The sequence below is a fragment of the Pelobates fuscus genome, chromosome 1, assembly GCF_036172605.1.
Source record: "Pelobates fuscus isolate aPelFus1 chromosome 1, aPelFus1.pri, whole genome shotgun sequence".
Classification (NCBI taxonomy): Eukaryota; Metazoa; Chordata; class Amphibia; order Anura; family Pelobatidae; genus Pelobates; species Pelobates fuscus.
In genome coordinates, this window is record NC_086317.1 from 455,440,263 (window position 1) to 455,457,957 (window position 17,695).

Sequence of the window (17,695 nt, forward strand, 5' to 3'; positions counted from 1 at the left end):
CGTTTTTTGTCAGATGGCTTCAGAACCATTTGAATAATGGTTCCATCAGGAACTGTCTGAGGCCTCTCAGTTAATCTTTATGCTCACATTGATTTCTATAGTAGAAGGTGCATGTTGTGATAAACTCCATAGAATCAATGTGAATGGAAGCCAGTTAGCAAGTAGTTATCATTCTTTTATATTTTAAATTTCTCCAGTTGGAATGCACACAGAAACATAGAATGTGATGGCAGATAATAACTAGTCTGCTCAATTTTCTAAATGCTTTAAAACGTCCCTGGCCTTATCTTATATCTAGGATAGCCTTATGCATGCTTAAACCCCCTCACTGTGTTAACCTCTACCACTTCAGCTGGAAGGCTATTCCATGCATCCACTTGTAGTCACCTTTTGTTCAACGGGGACTTTTTGTTAAATATATCTTCATGTTACCTGCTGGGTGTCCCCTTACACCACCTTGGGAGTGAGGAAGGTTTTGTTATATGTAAAACCGCACTGATGACCTTTTATACAATAGCCTATATTCATCCAAATCGAACTTATTTTATCCTGATGGTAGTTTTCCACTCTGGCGTAGGTGGATAGTCTTTTGGGATAAGTAGTGTAATTAAAGACTTTTATTTGAGCTGGTTATTCATCACAAGTTAGACTCCTGTTTATAGTGATGCTCAAGACTTTCAAGTCTGTGCACATCCCTTCTCTAGCTTTTACCAGCCATAAAACATCATGGAAACATTCCATTCTGTACTTCAAATCATCATTTTCTTACATGTTCTTGCCCATACGGTCAATACTCTAATAATCTCCAAACTGCCAGTGTTGGTGCAATACATTTCAGTTTGTATAATATATTTCTACAATAATTCGGTTTGTAGGTTCTGTATGCCATTTAAATTAAAGTATTACAATCGTTCAGATAACTACATAAATCAGATGGACGAAAGAGTAGATGGATGGGCATAGGTAGCTGGATAGATCTGGAAATAGATGGGTGGGTATGGATATAATAGAAGGATGGAAATGGGTGGATAGATCTGAAGGTAGATGATTTTGGTGATGGATATAGAGACAGATAAAGATAAATTAATAATGTACAAGTGTTTTTAAAGTTATTGATCTATTACACGTTTTCCACAATGTCAGGAAAAACCCTGCACGTTCACATTTTCGTAGAACTGTAAGAGTATTTAACACGAGAGTTCTGCTTTCCAACCAATTAAAATTGTGTGAAACATAGCTGATATTCTTTGTCTGACCTGATTTTCCCTAGGTACGACGACTACGATTATGGAGAAGTTAATCAGTTACTTGAGCGGAGCTTGAAGGTTTACATTAAAACAGTGACCTGTTACCCCGAACGAGCAACCAAACGAATGTACGACGGCTACTGGCGTCAGTTCAAGCACTCTGAGAAGGTACGTGATGCAAACCCAGAAAGCCAGCTCTGTGTTCTGTAAAAATATTACTACTGAGACAGTTATGTTGTGTCTCATCCATTGTTTGCAATAAACCAAGTCATTTACTTGTCTTAGCTGTTTATATTCTAGTTTATATGTCTTAAAGCATGGCACTGACTTGTCCTAATTGTACCATCAAATCCTACTACTTTATAGCATTAATTATGTTGCTGTATGTGTAGATTGAATGTGGCACCTTTTAGTAAATTCATGTTTGTAACATTTTATTGAGTATTTGTTAAACTTACTCTTCACTTTTGCTGAAAAGGTTTTGGCAGACTATTTCACTTTCTATCCACACCAACTATGAAGCAGTTCCCTTATTGTAGCTGCACAGTGTTATCTGCTGTCCTAATTGTCTGTGTCAGGAGCTAAAAATGGTTCACTTGGTGTTTTTTGTGACAAAAGATATAGACAAAAAGATGAGCCTTAATGGAAACTCGAAGCAATATAACCACTGCAGGTCTCTCCGGTGGTTATGTTGATATGAGTCATGGTGTGCCGCCCCCCATGTTCTGATAAATCTCTATTAAGAGTGTAACAAGAATTGGGGTGCAAGAGGGTGCAGGGAATTGTATGCACAACCTAGCTTTAAATTTAAGAGCATTAAACCTGCAAATACAATCTCCACTGGATTTAAGGGACACTATAGTCATCAGATCATGTCATTTCATTGAAGTGGTCTTGGTGCAGTGTCCATGTCCCCTTTAGTCCCTCAATGTAAATAACTGCAGTTTTCGAGAAAGTGCGTTAATTACATTGCAGGACTAGGACTGCCTCTAGTGATTGTCAATCAGACAGCTACTAGAGGCACTTCCTGGTGGCTAACCGACTTTTGGTTGCCTAACTGACGATGGACGTCCTTACGCGCTCTGCATGAGGACATCCAGCGTTCGTAAAATCCCCACAGGAAAGCAATGAGCATTAGCCACAAAATAAATCTGTACTTAAGTCTTTCAAATTAAGAAATGTAATCCCTGATACCAATGCAATGAAAAGTTATCATAGGAGCTACTTTATTTTATAGTCAAAGACTAAATTGACAAAACTTGACAAAAGGTTAAGCTTGACTTTGAAGGAGGTAGGGCGCTGACCCAGTGACTAGGGACAATGACTAAAGTGTGTTTTTTTTTAACCCTTTAGCTGCCTAAGTTGGGGGAGAGATGGGGGTCAAAAGGCTCTATAGTGCCTCAAATCAAAGATTTGATTTCTTGCATTGTCTCATGTGAGAGTTTCTGTGTCATGCCATATTCCTAACGGTCTCTTGTGTGTTTCAGGTCCACGTGAACCTGCTTTTGATGGAAGCTCGCATGCAAGCAGAACTTCTGTACGCCCTCCGTGCCATAACCCGTCACTTGACCTGAGTGTTGGGCATAGAAAGCGACTACCTGCAAAACCAATTCTCTCTCTTTTTAACTAGATAGCAACAGAAGTGGTCTGTGATGTAGCATCAAACATATATGCATATCTAGCGTCAACGTTTGCCACACTTGCGGCAGTTATGTGCAATGATCTGTGTTTTCTATATCTGATGCTTTTCAATACTAATATTGCAGAAATCTCACTACTATAATTTTTACTATTCTTATTTTCTAAGCAGCCACTGCAATGCAGACTGCCTTTCCAACAACCTTATTGTTTAGATCTTCATTAAGCTCATTTCATTGTAGCAAATCAGGTTTGACTTGTTCCAGTTAACTGTAGTGTGTTTGCTTGCCATAGCAAAAACAAAACACAAAAAAAAGGTAATTCAGCTGACCTGGCTACTTTTAAAAATGTATATTTACATATATAAATTGTAAGCTTTTTTTTTTTTTTTTTTCTATTTCCTTTAACCAGTTTGCTAACAAAAAAAAAATACACAATTATGTGCCATAAATGGAATCTTTAGATGTATACATATTATTTGCTAGCAAAGTGAAGCTACGTCTACATCTGCAGGCTCGCGAGCTAGTTTTGGTGCTTTAATTCTCCCAACTCTGCTAAAAGGACATTCTTGAAAGTAGATGTTGGTTTCTGGCTTAAATGAGAGGAAAAAAAAATGTGAAAAGTTTAAGTATGTTATAGTATATTCTGCAGCAAGCTACTCACAGTACACAGCTCAAATGTACATGTGTATACATACAACTATGCTAATTTCGTTCTCTTTTCAATCCTCTGAATTCAATATATTTCTACGCCTTGCGATTTAATAGCACTCTTGTTTCAGATGCACAATTGTGGATATTTGACCTCCATAACTCTTAGTAAATTGGGACTGCAGTAGTACTGCACAATATGAATGCTAAACAGCTTTAATCTAGTAAACATGTGGATCCGTACATTACCAAACCTCTCATGCAGCCATCAGCCATGTAGCAAAGTGGCTGGCTATTCATGGTTTATCAGTAAAAAGAAACAAGATGCCTTTTTAAAAGACCATGTTTGCACACAGCTCATATACTATTTACATGTATCTTGTAGGATGGCAGCTTCCTGTATGACAAAAGTGAGGCTACGGTAGTTCTTGTTTCTTGTTTTCAGGTTTGTTGCTATTCCAACAAAATGCTTATTATATGTTAAAACTAGTAGTCCTATAGGTGACTCTACCAATTGGACCCTTAAGGACCAATGACCGTCTTCTCCAGAATGACCTTACACCAACATAAAATGGCCACCTTCAGTAACACATCATGCGTTTGACAAAAGAGTAAGACATTTGATTTTAGAATATGTCCTCTAAGACCAAGTTATTATGATGCCATTGACCTTCCTTGGTCCTTAACAGTTAAATGTTATCAGAATAAAATATGGAAGGAGATTTAAAATGCACCTCTACTGACAATGCCCCGATGTCTCAATTTGTTCCAAGACAAGACTGTGCCTTCATCCATTTAGGTCCTAAAAGGCCAATTGTGCATTTAAATACAAAAAGTGTTATAAGCCCACCAGCAAAAGGCTCTTAACTCAACATTACAAGAGGGATGATGCAACATAGTATCACAACTCCTCTGGTCCTCAAAGGAGTTGGAAGAGGAATACCTGAAATACCAAGTTTTGCACATCCTTTTAGTGTCCATAATTATTGCTTATGCAAGAGCAGGATGCCTGTTGTACTTGACCTATTTGTTGTTAGGTTTTTTTGTTTTGTTTTTCTTAACTTTAGAAATGTTTACTCTGAATAATTTACCTGCATCCATAAGTATACTAATGGTGGCTCCAAGCTGTGATTCTACAGGTGTGCATTGTTGGTGAACAAAAAAAGGTAAACGTGCAATATTAATCTAGGGTAGGGGTGTGGAAGCAGAGTCCCAATCCAGGTGAAGTTGAACTACAGCTCCCATAATTCTTTGGGGTCCTTTGTTAAAACCACCTTTGATCTAGCACAAGCTCCTTTTGTATGAGTGAGGCTTGAAGTGCCCTGTGAACTTTAAAATATATATTTTTTTCTTTCGCCTTTTCCTTTAAAAGAGAAAAATATTAATTTCTTGTTGGCTATTTTTCTATCCTATTAGAAAAGAAACGGTGCACGTTTAAAATACACTTAAAAGCCAAAGCATTACAAAAGTTAAAGACCATATACCAGCTGTTAATTTTCTGTTGTATGTTATCAGTTGTGTGTGTTATTTCTGCTAGTGATGTCCCGAACCGTTCACCAGCGAACATAGCGTGTTCGCGGTTGCAAACACGCGCGATGTTCGGTAAGTGTATAAACATTTTCAGTGTGATGGTAGATGGTGACAGTCTACCAAATTATAAGAGCTAGTTTTGCTTTTAATTCTGCATTTTAAGATATTGCAAATGGCCGTTTTTAAGTTGATTTCTGTGATCAGGATATTTTTTCAGGTTTTTATAGAGAAAAAGAAACTGTTTTATTATTTGTTTTTATGTCAAACCCACCATATTACATTTGTTTGGTTGACCTGTCCTTCTTATTCTTGTCCATTCAAAAGTCCACCTCTTTGATATGTCTGTAGCACAAGAACGAAGTCAAGATGGCAAACCGGACCCAAAAATCAGTACTGTCCAGTCAAGTCAGGACAGTTGGGAGGCCTGTTAAATTTTACCTTCGATTTTGTGACTATTGTTATAGTAAGCCCATTTTAAGCATGCATTGAGCTGATTGACATAATGCATTGTCCAAAAGATAGTCAGACATTAAGAGCAGTGTCTAAGCATCCAACTTGATCTAGACTAGAATGAAAATGTATTTGTTGTTGATGAATTTGTGCTTTCCCCAGTCCTGTTTGAGTTCATAGAATATCCCCATGGCTGAATCAATTGTTATACTTTTAAGAACATTTCCAAACATTTTTATTTTTTTTCATCATGTAGGCCATCCTTCATCCAACAAACACTTAAGGCCTAACAAAAATGTGCAAATAAATATATGGTCTTTATAACCTATATAGCGTTTCATTTATTTTAAAACCTGGGTCATCTCACTAGTTGAGTAATTGAAGACACTGAGTTTAGCAAGTACAGGTTATTTGTACATTGTGCTATCGGTCTTCTCTCATATAAAGATAAAGTGATTTAATTTTACATTAATATGACCTTTTTCAGATTTTCCTGCTGTACTGATGGCACAGCAGTAAAGGGTACAATCATGGAGCGCTGTAGTGGCTTCACATGCAGCCAAACCAGCCTCCGAGTGACCCAACGGCATCTCACAACTGCTAGCACATGCTTATAGTTATAGGTCACCCATTCTTTCTGGTCGCCATGTCCTCTCCAAGACTCAAATCTGTACATGGAGGTAGCAAAAGTAAGTACGTTTCTCAAGCTATACTCGTGTTGACAATTTGCCCGCATAGTTTATAGATATAGATATACCTATCTATCAAAATGAGCTTGTCGTACATCCAGTTTGTGAATATTGGGTGCTTTTTCATACGGTGTCTCCAAATCTTGTAATTATAAGACACTAGGAGCTGTGTCTCAGTCTGACTGTTTATCAGCTGTTATGAATTGTCAGATCAGTGATTTTGAATGTATTGTGCTCTAAATATTGTAATGGTCCATCACTTTATTAACTGGGGTTAACCAAATAAATACTATTCTAAAAGGCCAAAGTAGATCGTGAAAAGTGATTAATTCCTCAAAACTCTCCAGATTTATTTTTGATTTGTTGAAAATTTTTGAGTGAGACTCCTCATGAATAGGAGATACCTACAACTTGGTTCCCAATTCTCCTCACTTTGGGACTGGCTTTCTTGAATATTTTTAACCAGTGTTTGTCAACCTTGGCAGTCCCCATATCTGTTGTATTATATCTCACAGAAATCATTAATGGCAGAGTTTTCTGGAATATGTGGGACAACAAAAGTTTAGATAACTGCTGCTGAAATTTATGTTACCAATACAAAGAGCAAAAATAATGAAGCATAAGGAAATCTGTTTTTTGAATACACTAGTTTCAACTTTGTGTTTGATTTGTGTATTTTCCTGCTGTGTTGCAGAAGGTTTGAGTGTTTTTTTTTTTTTTTTTTTTTTTAAGTATAACATGTTGGATGGTTTCATGAGATCTCAGTTCACACTTTATGTTGTTATTTAATGAATACTATTACTCAACATGAAATTGGGACTCCATGACTTGACGTGGACCTCTGTCTGGTGTGTAATTCATGTTATAAGCTTAAACAGTAGTTTGCTAACCTATACAATCTGTAACTATTGCAACACAATCAGACTGGCCCAAGGTGGTAGGAATAGCACTTTTTATATGTCCCTTTGTAGTTAGACTGCATAGTTTTGCCTTTTTCATTTAGTTTTGAGAAGTGTTATGTTGAGTGCTTAGCCATCACTGTTTCGGCCAAAACATGTTGGAGATCAGTGTCACTATCCGTGTCGCACTGAACATAATGCGACCGATCCCTTTCATCCTTTTGTGAATCAGGCGGAGTATATTTCTTAAACTGTAACTTGCTAAGGTGACATGTTGCAGGCCCATCCAAGCACTGAATGGATTCATAAAAGAACTGGATACAAATGTGTTTGTACCTTCAATATTGCTGCACAGAATCCTTATGAATGTATTAGCCTTTCAAGTTACAGATGGGTGTGAAATGCGTTGGCTTTCCTACCCATCTGGCATTCAAGGGCTATCAAACTACCAGCAAATTTAGATTTTAATTTTATTATCTTGTCCTCAAGATAAGTGATATGCTGTGAAACGTCAATTACTAGTAGCTTGATAGTATTGATCAGTATTAGCAAAAAATAAACACACAAAAAAGGTGGAAATAAATCACACCTAATGGGGGCGCTAATCGCAAGGAATAAACAGTACCCTTGTAAAAAATAGTGAAGCAATAAAACTCTATATACAATAGAGTAATCTCTTAGAAAAAATTAGCTTTATTCTGCATCACAGTGCAGTAAAACCATATAAAAAACATAAAAACAAGATATAATAATCTCTAATGCACAAATAATACACAGTGAACAGTCCTATTATGAGACCTGGGAAAAACAAGCCCTGCATAAACCACTATATAACCAGAGTGAAGTATAAGATAGACTAATCAGCTCCTGGTCGCGACCTCCAGGGCTGAAAATACTTGCAACTCGGTCAGTGGTAATGATGTTAAGGTCTCTGGACGTCGGCTGGATGATAGATGTGGCTCAACGCGTTTCGTCCCGCTGTATTCGGGACTTCCTCAGGAGCTGTGGATGGCCTCTGTTCTTTCCGGGGTCTCTTCTTATCTTCTGAAATTCGCGCGCAAATTAGCCCTATACGCATGCGCAAAACGGACATCAGCTTCCGTCTGAAATGTTGCCGGAACACAACATAGATGTGTCCGCCCCCAGTGTCTGTCGGGAATGGCCGATGCGCATGCGTGGCTAAAATTGTGCGTCTGAAAACTTTATTAGCATCCGAAGTAGAGACACATTATAACATTAGGCTCCATTCAAAGCCGTTATATGTGTCAAAACTGTTCGTTACAATTGATGCTCACAATTACTATATGCAGCCTACAGTTTGCCACAAATAAAAGTTATATATGTAGAAAAAATAAATAAATAATAAAAAAATATATTGGAAATAATTGTATTTAGTAGATAGAAAAATGATCAATTAAATGTGGTGTGTACCAGTAAATTTATGGCAAACCTTACAATCTAAAATCAGAGGTTCTAGGGGCAAAATTTTACAATCTAAGGTCAAAGAAAAAAACTTTCTCACTTAGCAGGGTGTATATCATATGTTAAACTTCCATAACCATCTAGATATAATGATCGACATAGATACAAAATATATACATGCTTTCCAATAGACATATTGTGATGCAAATTGATACCTAATTTTTAAATTTTTAAAAAATATCATTAATGCCTAAGTAATCTATAGCACTAAAGCATAGTAAATAGAACACAGAAAAACATACCCATGTGTGATATCTAGCATCGGGGACATTGCACATACATCAAAATAGATATGCTAAAAAAACTACGGAAAAAATACATTTCAACCCATATTACATAAAAGCTAAAATATCTAGGTCTGTGTTCAGACCTCGTGGAGTGGAAGATTTCATCTTATATATCCATTCTGTTTCTTTTTTGGCTAATGCTTTCGTAGTATCGCCCCCACGCCAGTGTGGAACCACTTTGTCGATACCTATACATACAAAATTATTAAAGACAAAAACAGGACATTGATTACAGTGTCGAGGAACATTGTGTTTGTCACTTTTTTTATTTATACCATAAAAGTGTTCTCTTAATCTCTCGTGAAGTTTACGTATAGTGCGGCCTATATACTGCATACCGCATACGCATTCCAGCAAATATACTATATTTTTACTACTACACGTTATAAAGTGCTTAATTTCAAAAAGTTCTCCTGTAACAGAACTTTTAAAGCTGGTGGTGGATCTTTTTTGATATTTACAGGTGCTACAATTACCGCATTTGAAAAAACCATTAGGTTTATTTGGTAGAAAATCTTTTTTTGAACCTTCAATTTTTAGGTCCATTTTTGGGAGGACACTTGGAGCTAAAAAATAAGTAAATAAAAAATATATCATTTTATTTCTTTGGTACTCTTCCTCTTCCCCTCACCCACAGTATAAGCTTGCCTACTCATTTCCACTTGTAAGGAAAATAAGTATTTTCTCTTTTGCTAACAGCAGATATACCCGTTGGGTAATGTGAAGCACACATCCGTGACCTAGAGGTCCATATATAAGTAGAATTACTAAAATATGTTTCTAGTAACGGAACCCGTGATACTTCTTGGGTTTCACGTAGTTACAGTGTCTAAATCAGAACAGTGTCATTTTATTACCTCTACATATACACAGTCACTTTAATACAGCAGGGTCTTTTAACTTATCTAGTTTCAATAAGTAGCTAGCACACGATTACGATTTCAGAAATATTTATGGGAGTTTAGTCATTAACCAAGGCCATATGTCAAGATTGAGCAATGTGCTACCTATTGTTGCTCCTCACGATGATAACTCATAAACAGTTGAAAGTTCTTGGCGTTCTGTCCCTGACTAACCATGTATATGAGGCTATACTGAATATACTGAATTCTGTAAAATGTGTAGGGTGAAATTTTTTTATTTTTTTTTTAAACTATAGAATTATCTTGCATATTTTAACATTGATGGAGCTGTATCAGTAAAAGTTTACAAACTATTTTGTTACAGGAAAATGAGTACATTTGTGCCCCTTAAGGAGTAGAACTTAAAATATAATTTTAAGGGGCTGACAGTGTTAAAATGTGAATTTAACTTTTTCATATACCCATGTTTCCAATTTACTTGCAATCGCTCCCTTTAATAAAGCTGGCACGTTTTGCCAATATCCTTTTACTCCTGGTTTACAATCTGGTAGTTTTTTTTTTTTTCATTGTTTTCTTTTGGGTTTTTTTTTTTTTCTTCAACAAATCCACTTAAACTAAGATTAAAACTGCTACTTAATGGACCCAGATGAAGTAGAGACTATGCTTCTTTAAACTAAAGTTACGTCTAACCGTAATCGACTTTAGTTGAAAAATACGTTTTCTTTTTTTTGTTTGTTTTTTTATCATCTTCTTTTATCGTCTTCATTTTTTTTTGTTTCTCTGCTTTTTTGTTGTTGTGGAGGACTGTAGTGTGCTGACAAGAAAGATGTACTATATAAATGCCTTACTTCTTGGTTTTTTTTATACACAGACTGGGTTTAATAAATATAAATTTGCTTCTGCGGTATGTGGTTCCCCTACTCCAACCCCTCACTTAACCCCCTTCTTTGTAACAAAATTCCCTCTGTTTAGGTTCATGATTTCATGACATGGCGTCCAAAACTTGTCATAAAATCTCATCTCTTTTCTGTCCTTAACTTTTCGAAATGTTATGTGAATAGGAATTATTGCTTTTTTTTAATGCAGGGATGCCCTTCAATGACTGTCTTGCGTTTGTTTGTTTGACTCCCACAATCCTTTGCTGTTCTCCAAATGGTGTCTGGAATTCTGAGCGTTATAGGCAAGCAATAAATCATTGACTGGAGTTGGACATCTCTGCTTCAAGATATTGATGACATTTCAACAATCTATCATGTCAAATTATTCTCATTAACTGTTAAAACACTTAGAATCAGTTGGTTTTGCTTTGATTTTTTTTTCGATTCTCTACTCAATCAGTACAGCAGTGTTTGGCATCAAACCAAAGGGTGCTGAATATAGGCTACTCTCTCTATATGTTATATTGTACATTTTAGGTTTTACTCTGACTGTAGATATAATGGATACAATTACACTAGCGTTTTTGTTAGACTTTTGTTTGTTTTTTTTGCTTTTGCTGTGCTAGCAAAACTGCAAATTCTAACTTTTTTATTATTATTATTATTATGTCTGATTTAAATTCTATGTACACTTGCAATTAAACCCTCCTTCAGTGTTTAAGAGGAGAGCAACACGTGCCTGTAATACATTGCTACTATACTAACTGAAGGGGTTATTGTGCCAATTGCAAATGAGGATCAGATTTTCAGTAATGTTTAGCGAGAGCTCGGAAGATGCAGTATAAATTACAGATGTCTGCGAGTGTGAGAGTGTGTGCGCGTGTGTGTAATAACATGCTAACAGGAATTCACAAATCTGCACTTTTTTGAAGGTTTGAAGAATATATTTATACTGTAGGTACGGAGCAACGGGGTTTGTTTGTAAAAGTAGATCATTTATACTTGCTAAAATTTTATTTTGTTGTTACTTGTAGAATTTTTTTTCTTGTTTTGGTTCAATAAAAATTTAATGGAAATTAAATTGGTTTCATTCTGTGGTTTTTTTTTTTGGTTTTTTTTTTGGTTTTTTTTTGTGTGTGTGTGTGTTTTGTACTAGTCATTATTGTTTATCTAGATTAACCTCTTAAGGATGGAGCCAATTGTACAAGTTGTGATCAAAACAAAACCTGGAATTTGTGCTTTATGTGGTTCAACCATAATTCACCTCTTTCATATAAAGTGCACCCGCACTTATTAAATATAATTTTGTTCAGGAGAAACAGGGCTTTTATTTCATATCACATATTTATATGTGATACATCATTTAATATGAATAAAAACTTTAAAAGTATTATAAATTAAGACATTTTGTTATTTTTCAAGTTATGCAAGACATTTGTTAACTGTGAATGTCATAATACTGTTGGATTTTACTGAAATAAATTACACATATTTGTATTCAGAATTGTGTCACGAGTAAAACAGTGCCCCAATGTACAGGTTTTATGGGTTTTAGGAAACTTACAAGGGTCAAATGTAGGGCTTTCCCCTTTTCCATGTTTGCACATTAAAATTTGCCAGATTGGTTTGCTGGGCCTATGTTGCCTTTGAGACCATATAGCAGCCCAGTAATGAAAATTAACCCCATCGACACATACTCCAAGGAATCCATGTATAAAGTGTAATTATGAGGCACAAATGGGGTTCTTTGTTGAGCTTATTTGCATACGCCTACCCAGAATCCCTTGCAGTAGTGAGAGCACTGTTAAAGTGAGATTTCTGTGGGAAAAGCAAGTCTTATGACTTGACTGGTGTGTGTATTTGTGTTTAGTAATGTATTAACTACCCACTTACTTCAGGTGGAAGGGGTTGTCACCCACACTTTTTTCCCCACCACAACTCTCTTGGGGGGTATGTGTGTGTGTGTGTGTGTGTGTGTGTGTTTAAATTTTTAAAAATTAATATTTATGTGTATTATACATATATATGATATATTGTAAAATACCGTATATACTCGAGTATAAGCCGAGTTTTTCAGCCCATTTTTTGGGCTGAAAAACCCCAACTCGGCTTATACTCGAGTCAAGGTCTGTATTATGGCAATTTGCATTGCCATAATACAGACCAGGGGAGAGGGGGGGCTGGCAGAGCTGTACTTACCTGTTCTGCAGCTCCTGTCAGCTCTCTCCTCCTCCGCGCCGTCCGTTCAGCACCTCGGTCAGCTCCCAGTGTAAGTCTCGCGAGAGCCGCGGCTCTCGCAAGACTTACAGTGTGAGCTGATAGAAGGAGCTGCACGGACGGCGCAGAGGAGGAGAGAGCTGACAGGAGCTGCAGAACAGGTAAGTACAGCTCTGCCAGCCCCCCTCTCCCCCCCACTGAACTGCCACTGGACCACCAGGGAAGGAGAGCCCCCCTCCCTGCCATGTATCAAGCAGGGAGGGGGGACGAAAAAAAAAAAAAATAAGAAATAATAATAAAAAAAAATAATAATAATAAAAAAAAATAATAAAAAAAGGGGGTATAAGGACCACTGTGGGAGGGGGGGGGTATAAGGACCACTATGGGAGGGAGGGGGTGGGATAAGGACCACTATGGGAGGGAGGGGGGGTATAAGGACCGCTATGGGAGGGAGGGTGGGGGGATAAGGACCACTATTGGAGGGAGGGGGTGGGATAAGGACCACTATGGGAGGGAGGGGGGTATAAGGACCGCTATGGGAGGGAGGGGGGATAAGGACCGCTATGGGAGGGAGGGGGGGGGATAAGGACCACTATGGGAGGGAGGGGGGGGGATAAGGACCACTATGGGAGGGAAGGGGGGGGATAAGGACCACTATGGGAGGGAAGGGGGGGGATAAGGACCACTATGGGAGGGAAGGGGGGGGATAAGGACCACTATGGGAGGGAAGGGGGGGGATAAGGACCACTATGGGAGGGAGGGGGGGATAAGGACCACTATACCACTATGGAAGGGAGGGGGGGGATAAGGACCACTATCGGAGGCAGGGGGGTGGGATAAGGACCACTATGGGAGGGAGGGGGGGAGAAAAGGAACACTATGGGAGGGAGGGGGGGATAAGGACCACTATGGGAGGAAGGGAGGGGGGGATAAGGACCACTAGGGGAGGGAGGGGGGGATAAGGACCACTAGGGGAGGGAGGGGGGGATAAGGACCACTAGGGGAGGGAGGGGGGGATAAGGACCACTAGGGGAGGGAGGGGGGGGATAAGGACCACTAGGGGAGGGAGGGGGGGATAAGGACCACTAGGGGAGGGGAGGGGGAAGTAAGGACCACTAGGGGAGGGGTGAGTCAGGACCACTGGGGAAGGGGGGTGAAGGAACACGGGGGTGGGGAGGTAAGGACCACTGAGGGAGGAGGAGGGGAGGTCAGGACATATGGGGGGGGCAAATATCCTTGCACCGGCCCTGCACACACTGCATTCATACACTGCACTCATACACACACACTGCATTCATACACGCTGCACTCATACACACACGCTGCACTCATACACACACGCTGCACTCATACACACACACGCTGCACTCATACACACACACGCTGCACTCATACGCACACACTGCATTCATTATACACACACTGTAAATAAATATTCAATTAATATATTTTTTTTAGGATCTAATTTTATTTAGAAATTTACCAGTAGCTGCTGCATTTCCCACCCTAGTCTTATACTCGAGTCAATAAGTTTTCCCAGTTTTTTGGGGAAAAATTAGGGGCCTCGGCTTATATTCGGGTCGGCTTATACTCGAGTATATACGGTAATTGAAGATTATAATAGATTTTATATATATATATATATATATATATATATCATGCATATATATGTATAATATATTCTAAAATGCTTGAATTATTTTATAATACATTATATATATATATATGTATTATATATTTTTTTTAACATGTTTGATTATTTTTTTAAATTTTAGCAGGCTGGGGGACTGCCTGACAGCTCAGATAGTCCCCCTGCAGGCAGCTCCATAGACTCCTATTGCGGCCATGTGATCATGATGATCACATGGCCCTGGAGGGCTGGAGTATCTGGTGCTGCTGCAGCGGGACTACTGGGCTCTCAGGCACTCAGCCCCCAACCGGGATCACTAGGCCAAGGTAAGTACAGGGTGGCGGGAGGACGGCTGGGCATACTATGCCGCCCTCTGGCGTTTAGGCTCATCCTTTCGAGGATAGCATAGTACGCTCACTGTCCTTAAGGGGTTAAAGGGATTCTATAGGGCCAGGCATACAAAGTTGTATTCCAGGCACTGTCGCTCCTCCCTCCCTCGCCCCCCACCCTGGTAAATAAAAACCCCTTTATTTACTTACCTTATCCCAGTGCTGGGTCGATGCTCCGCTCCCTCCGATGTCCCTCGATGAGCGGGCAGGCGTTTTTTTGGGGGGAAATCTGACACTGGATGTCCTCATGCAGAGCGTGAGGACGTCCAGTGTCAGATACCGGACCAAAGGTCTATTTCAATCCAGGAAGCCTTCTAATGGCTGTCTGATGGACAGCCACTGGAGGCAGACTTAGTACTGCAATGTAAACATTGCAATTTCTCTGGGGAAAGAGAGACACTGCACAGAGACCAGTTCAATAGGTGCCTATAGTGTCCCTTTAAACTGAATGGCAAAGCCTGTAATTAACGCTATCATTTTCAAAATGTTTTCATTATAATATTTGTGGGTATTACACTACACACAGGTGTTTTTTTTTTGTTTGTTTTTTTAAGTAAAGAACAAGAACATATAAAATTATCAGTTCTGTACTGCATAAGTATCTTAGGAATGGATTGGTAATACAATTTTTAAGGTAGCTAAGGTAAGTTGTGTATAGTATTGTGCCCATTCCGTTTATGAATGTATAATATAAAACAATGTATTAAAAGACAAAATCATTATTTGGTAACTGTAAAGACCCTACAGATGCATATGGAAGATGGGGGGGATTCGTAGAGAGGAGTACAAGAAGTCTATTGAGCAGAGACCGTCCATGTGGAATCTCTTATTTTGTGAAAAGGGGTTTGAGAAGTTTTGGAGGAACTTCGATTGATGACATTTCAATTGTATCTCTCAACTTGGGTTTGGCTTAGGTGGCAAAAAACAGAGGCACAATCCTGCCTCTGCTACATGAGCGGCCCAGGATATTTTTAGCCAATAATTTCTTTCCATTCTTCATACACATATGTTACGGAATGAAGGAAAAGCTCTCTGGGGAAATCCAGTAATTTAGATTCTGCTCTCTACCTTCACAGATCCACAATCAAAACCATACTAAGCCGGATTGCTATGATTTCCTCTGATCTCTTGGCTTGTCCATTGCATCAGGCCAAGATTAATCTGTTGAATACTATTATAAACCTGTCTATTTGTAACAGTATAATCTCTTTATATAACAAATGTAGTGTATTGTGAAATGCATATACATTTTCATTATTCTGATTACGTTAATTGCCTTAATGGGCAATTTTCATGCATTTACTGTGTTGCATGATACATGAAGCATAGAAGCAATCTGAGCATTAAACCTGTGGTTTAGACTTTTCACTTGGACTAGACAAATAGCAATGAGAGTGCTTGGGTACATGAAGCTAAGTGATACTTCCCTAAAAACGCTACAGGGCACAGTTATCAATCGTTAGAAAGCATTACCATGAAGTGAAAACATCTTGAGAACTGTGTCTAAGTTATGAAAATACATTACTAACAAAATGGCTTCTGTAGATGGAAAACTCCAAAAATAGATGTCATGCTTCGAAGAAAGTGGCGTCGAGCAACTCTTGATTTCCGAAGTTATGAAATCACTCTGTTAATTTCCCTAGCAGTACTCCATACACCAAAGAAATTGAGGTGTCGAGGCAAGGTGTGATAAATAGGTTTAACCCCTTAAGGACCAAACTTCTGGAATAAAAGGGAATCATGACATGTCACACATGTCATGTGTCCTTAAGGGGTTAAAGATAGTTAAATCATTTTTAATTTTTATTAAAACAATTATTTCTGTTGATCTATATAGTTGTGAATGTTTGTTTGAAGAGGGTAAATAGGTCCATAGAGCAAGAGAATGTCCAGGCCATGTCATTAAATTCTGTGACATCCTGCTGTACCCCGAATCTTGACCAACACCACTGTGGTCTTTTCTGTTAGACCTGCTGTCCTTCGACCCCAGGGTCAACACTATTGTGGCCTTTTTTTTCCCTCAAACACCCAATAACTTGAATTTAGAGTTTGATGAACTATATTGAGCCTGAGACAGAGTAGGGTCTTCAATTGTGGGCCTTTGGTCAAAGGTGGGTAGTTTACAAAAGCTTGGAATCCACGACTCTGCAAATTTCAGTAAACTAGTTTCTTATTTGCCTCTAGAACGTACCTGCTGAATACTTTTCCTGCTTGTTGGTTCAAACCTCCCATGTAAAGTTTAATGCCCCCACTCTCTTAATTTTCTATAACTTTCTGCATTACCCATTAATGTTCAGTTTGCTCTACTCCTTAAACAATAGCTTGGACTATATTTGGTGGATGATACCTAGTGGCATTTATTGACCTGGTAAATGACTAAAGCAAACAAGCCTACCAGCCAATCCTTTAAATCCAGTCTCACTTTTGTGAGTGCTTATCCAATCGGTTAAATGAGGAGATCCCAGTCACTGTGTGTAGTCTGATGCTACAATGAGGTGGACTTGCACACCTTCATATGCAGGTGCCTATCTCTCCACAGTGTGGTATTTTCATAAACTTGGAATATACCTTGAGTGTTCAGCCATGACAAAGTCTGACATTATGGACCTAAAAGTATATTTATTTAAATAACTTGTGAAGAACAATTTTTTCCCCCACTTTTATGGCTCTCGTAATAGCTCTGTGTGTTTTAAAACTGCACGTTTTATGAGATTCTATATCCGTCACGTTTTATGAGATTCTATATCCGTCATCCAATGACAAACAAATAAGTGAATGTTGGTACATATTGTGAGGCTGCACTATGAACTATGTACTATGTATTCATTTATCTCTCTCTCACGTCT

At 38.4% G+C, this 17,695-nt stretch overlaps 1 protein-coding gene across 3 annotated transcripts in view; it reads left to right on the plus strand.

Annotated features, from left to right (window-relative positions):
- SESN3 (sestrin 3) overlaps positions 1 to 5,144 on the plus strand; it is a 73,201-nt gene extending 68,057 nt beyond the window's left edge. For all 3 annotated transcript variants that reach the window (XM_063430585.1, XM_063430594.1, XM_063430602.1), the window contains 2 exons: positions 1,271 to 1,415; positions 2,735 to 5,144. In XM_063430585.1, coding sequence (XP_063286655.1) covers positions 1,271 to 1,415; positions 2,735 to 2,821 — 232 coding nt within the window. In that variant the 3' untranslated portion in view covers positions 2,822 to 5,144. The remainder of the gene's footprint in view (positions 1 to 1,270; positions 1,416 to 2,734) is intronic.
- The last annotated feature ends 12,551 nt before the right edge of the window (positions 5,145 to 17,695 follow it).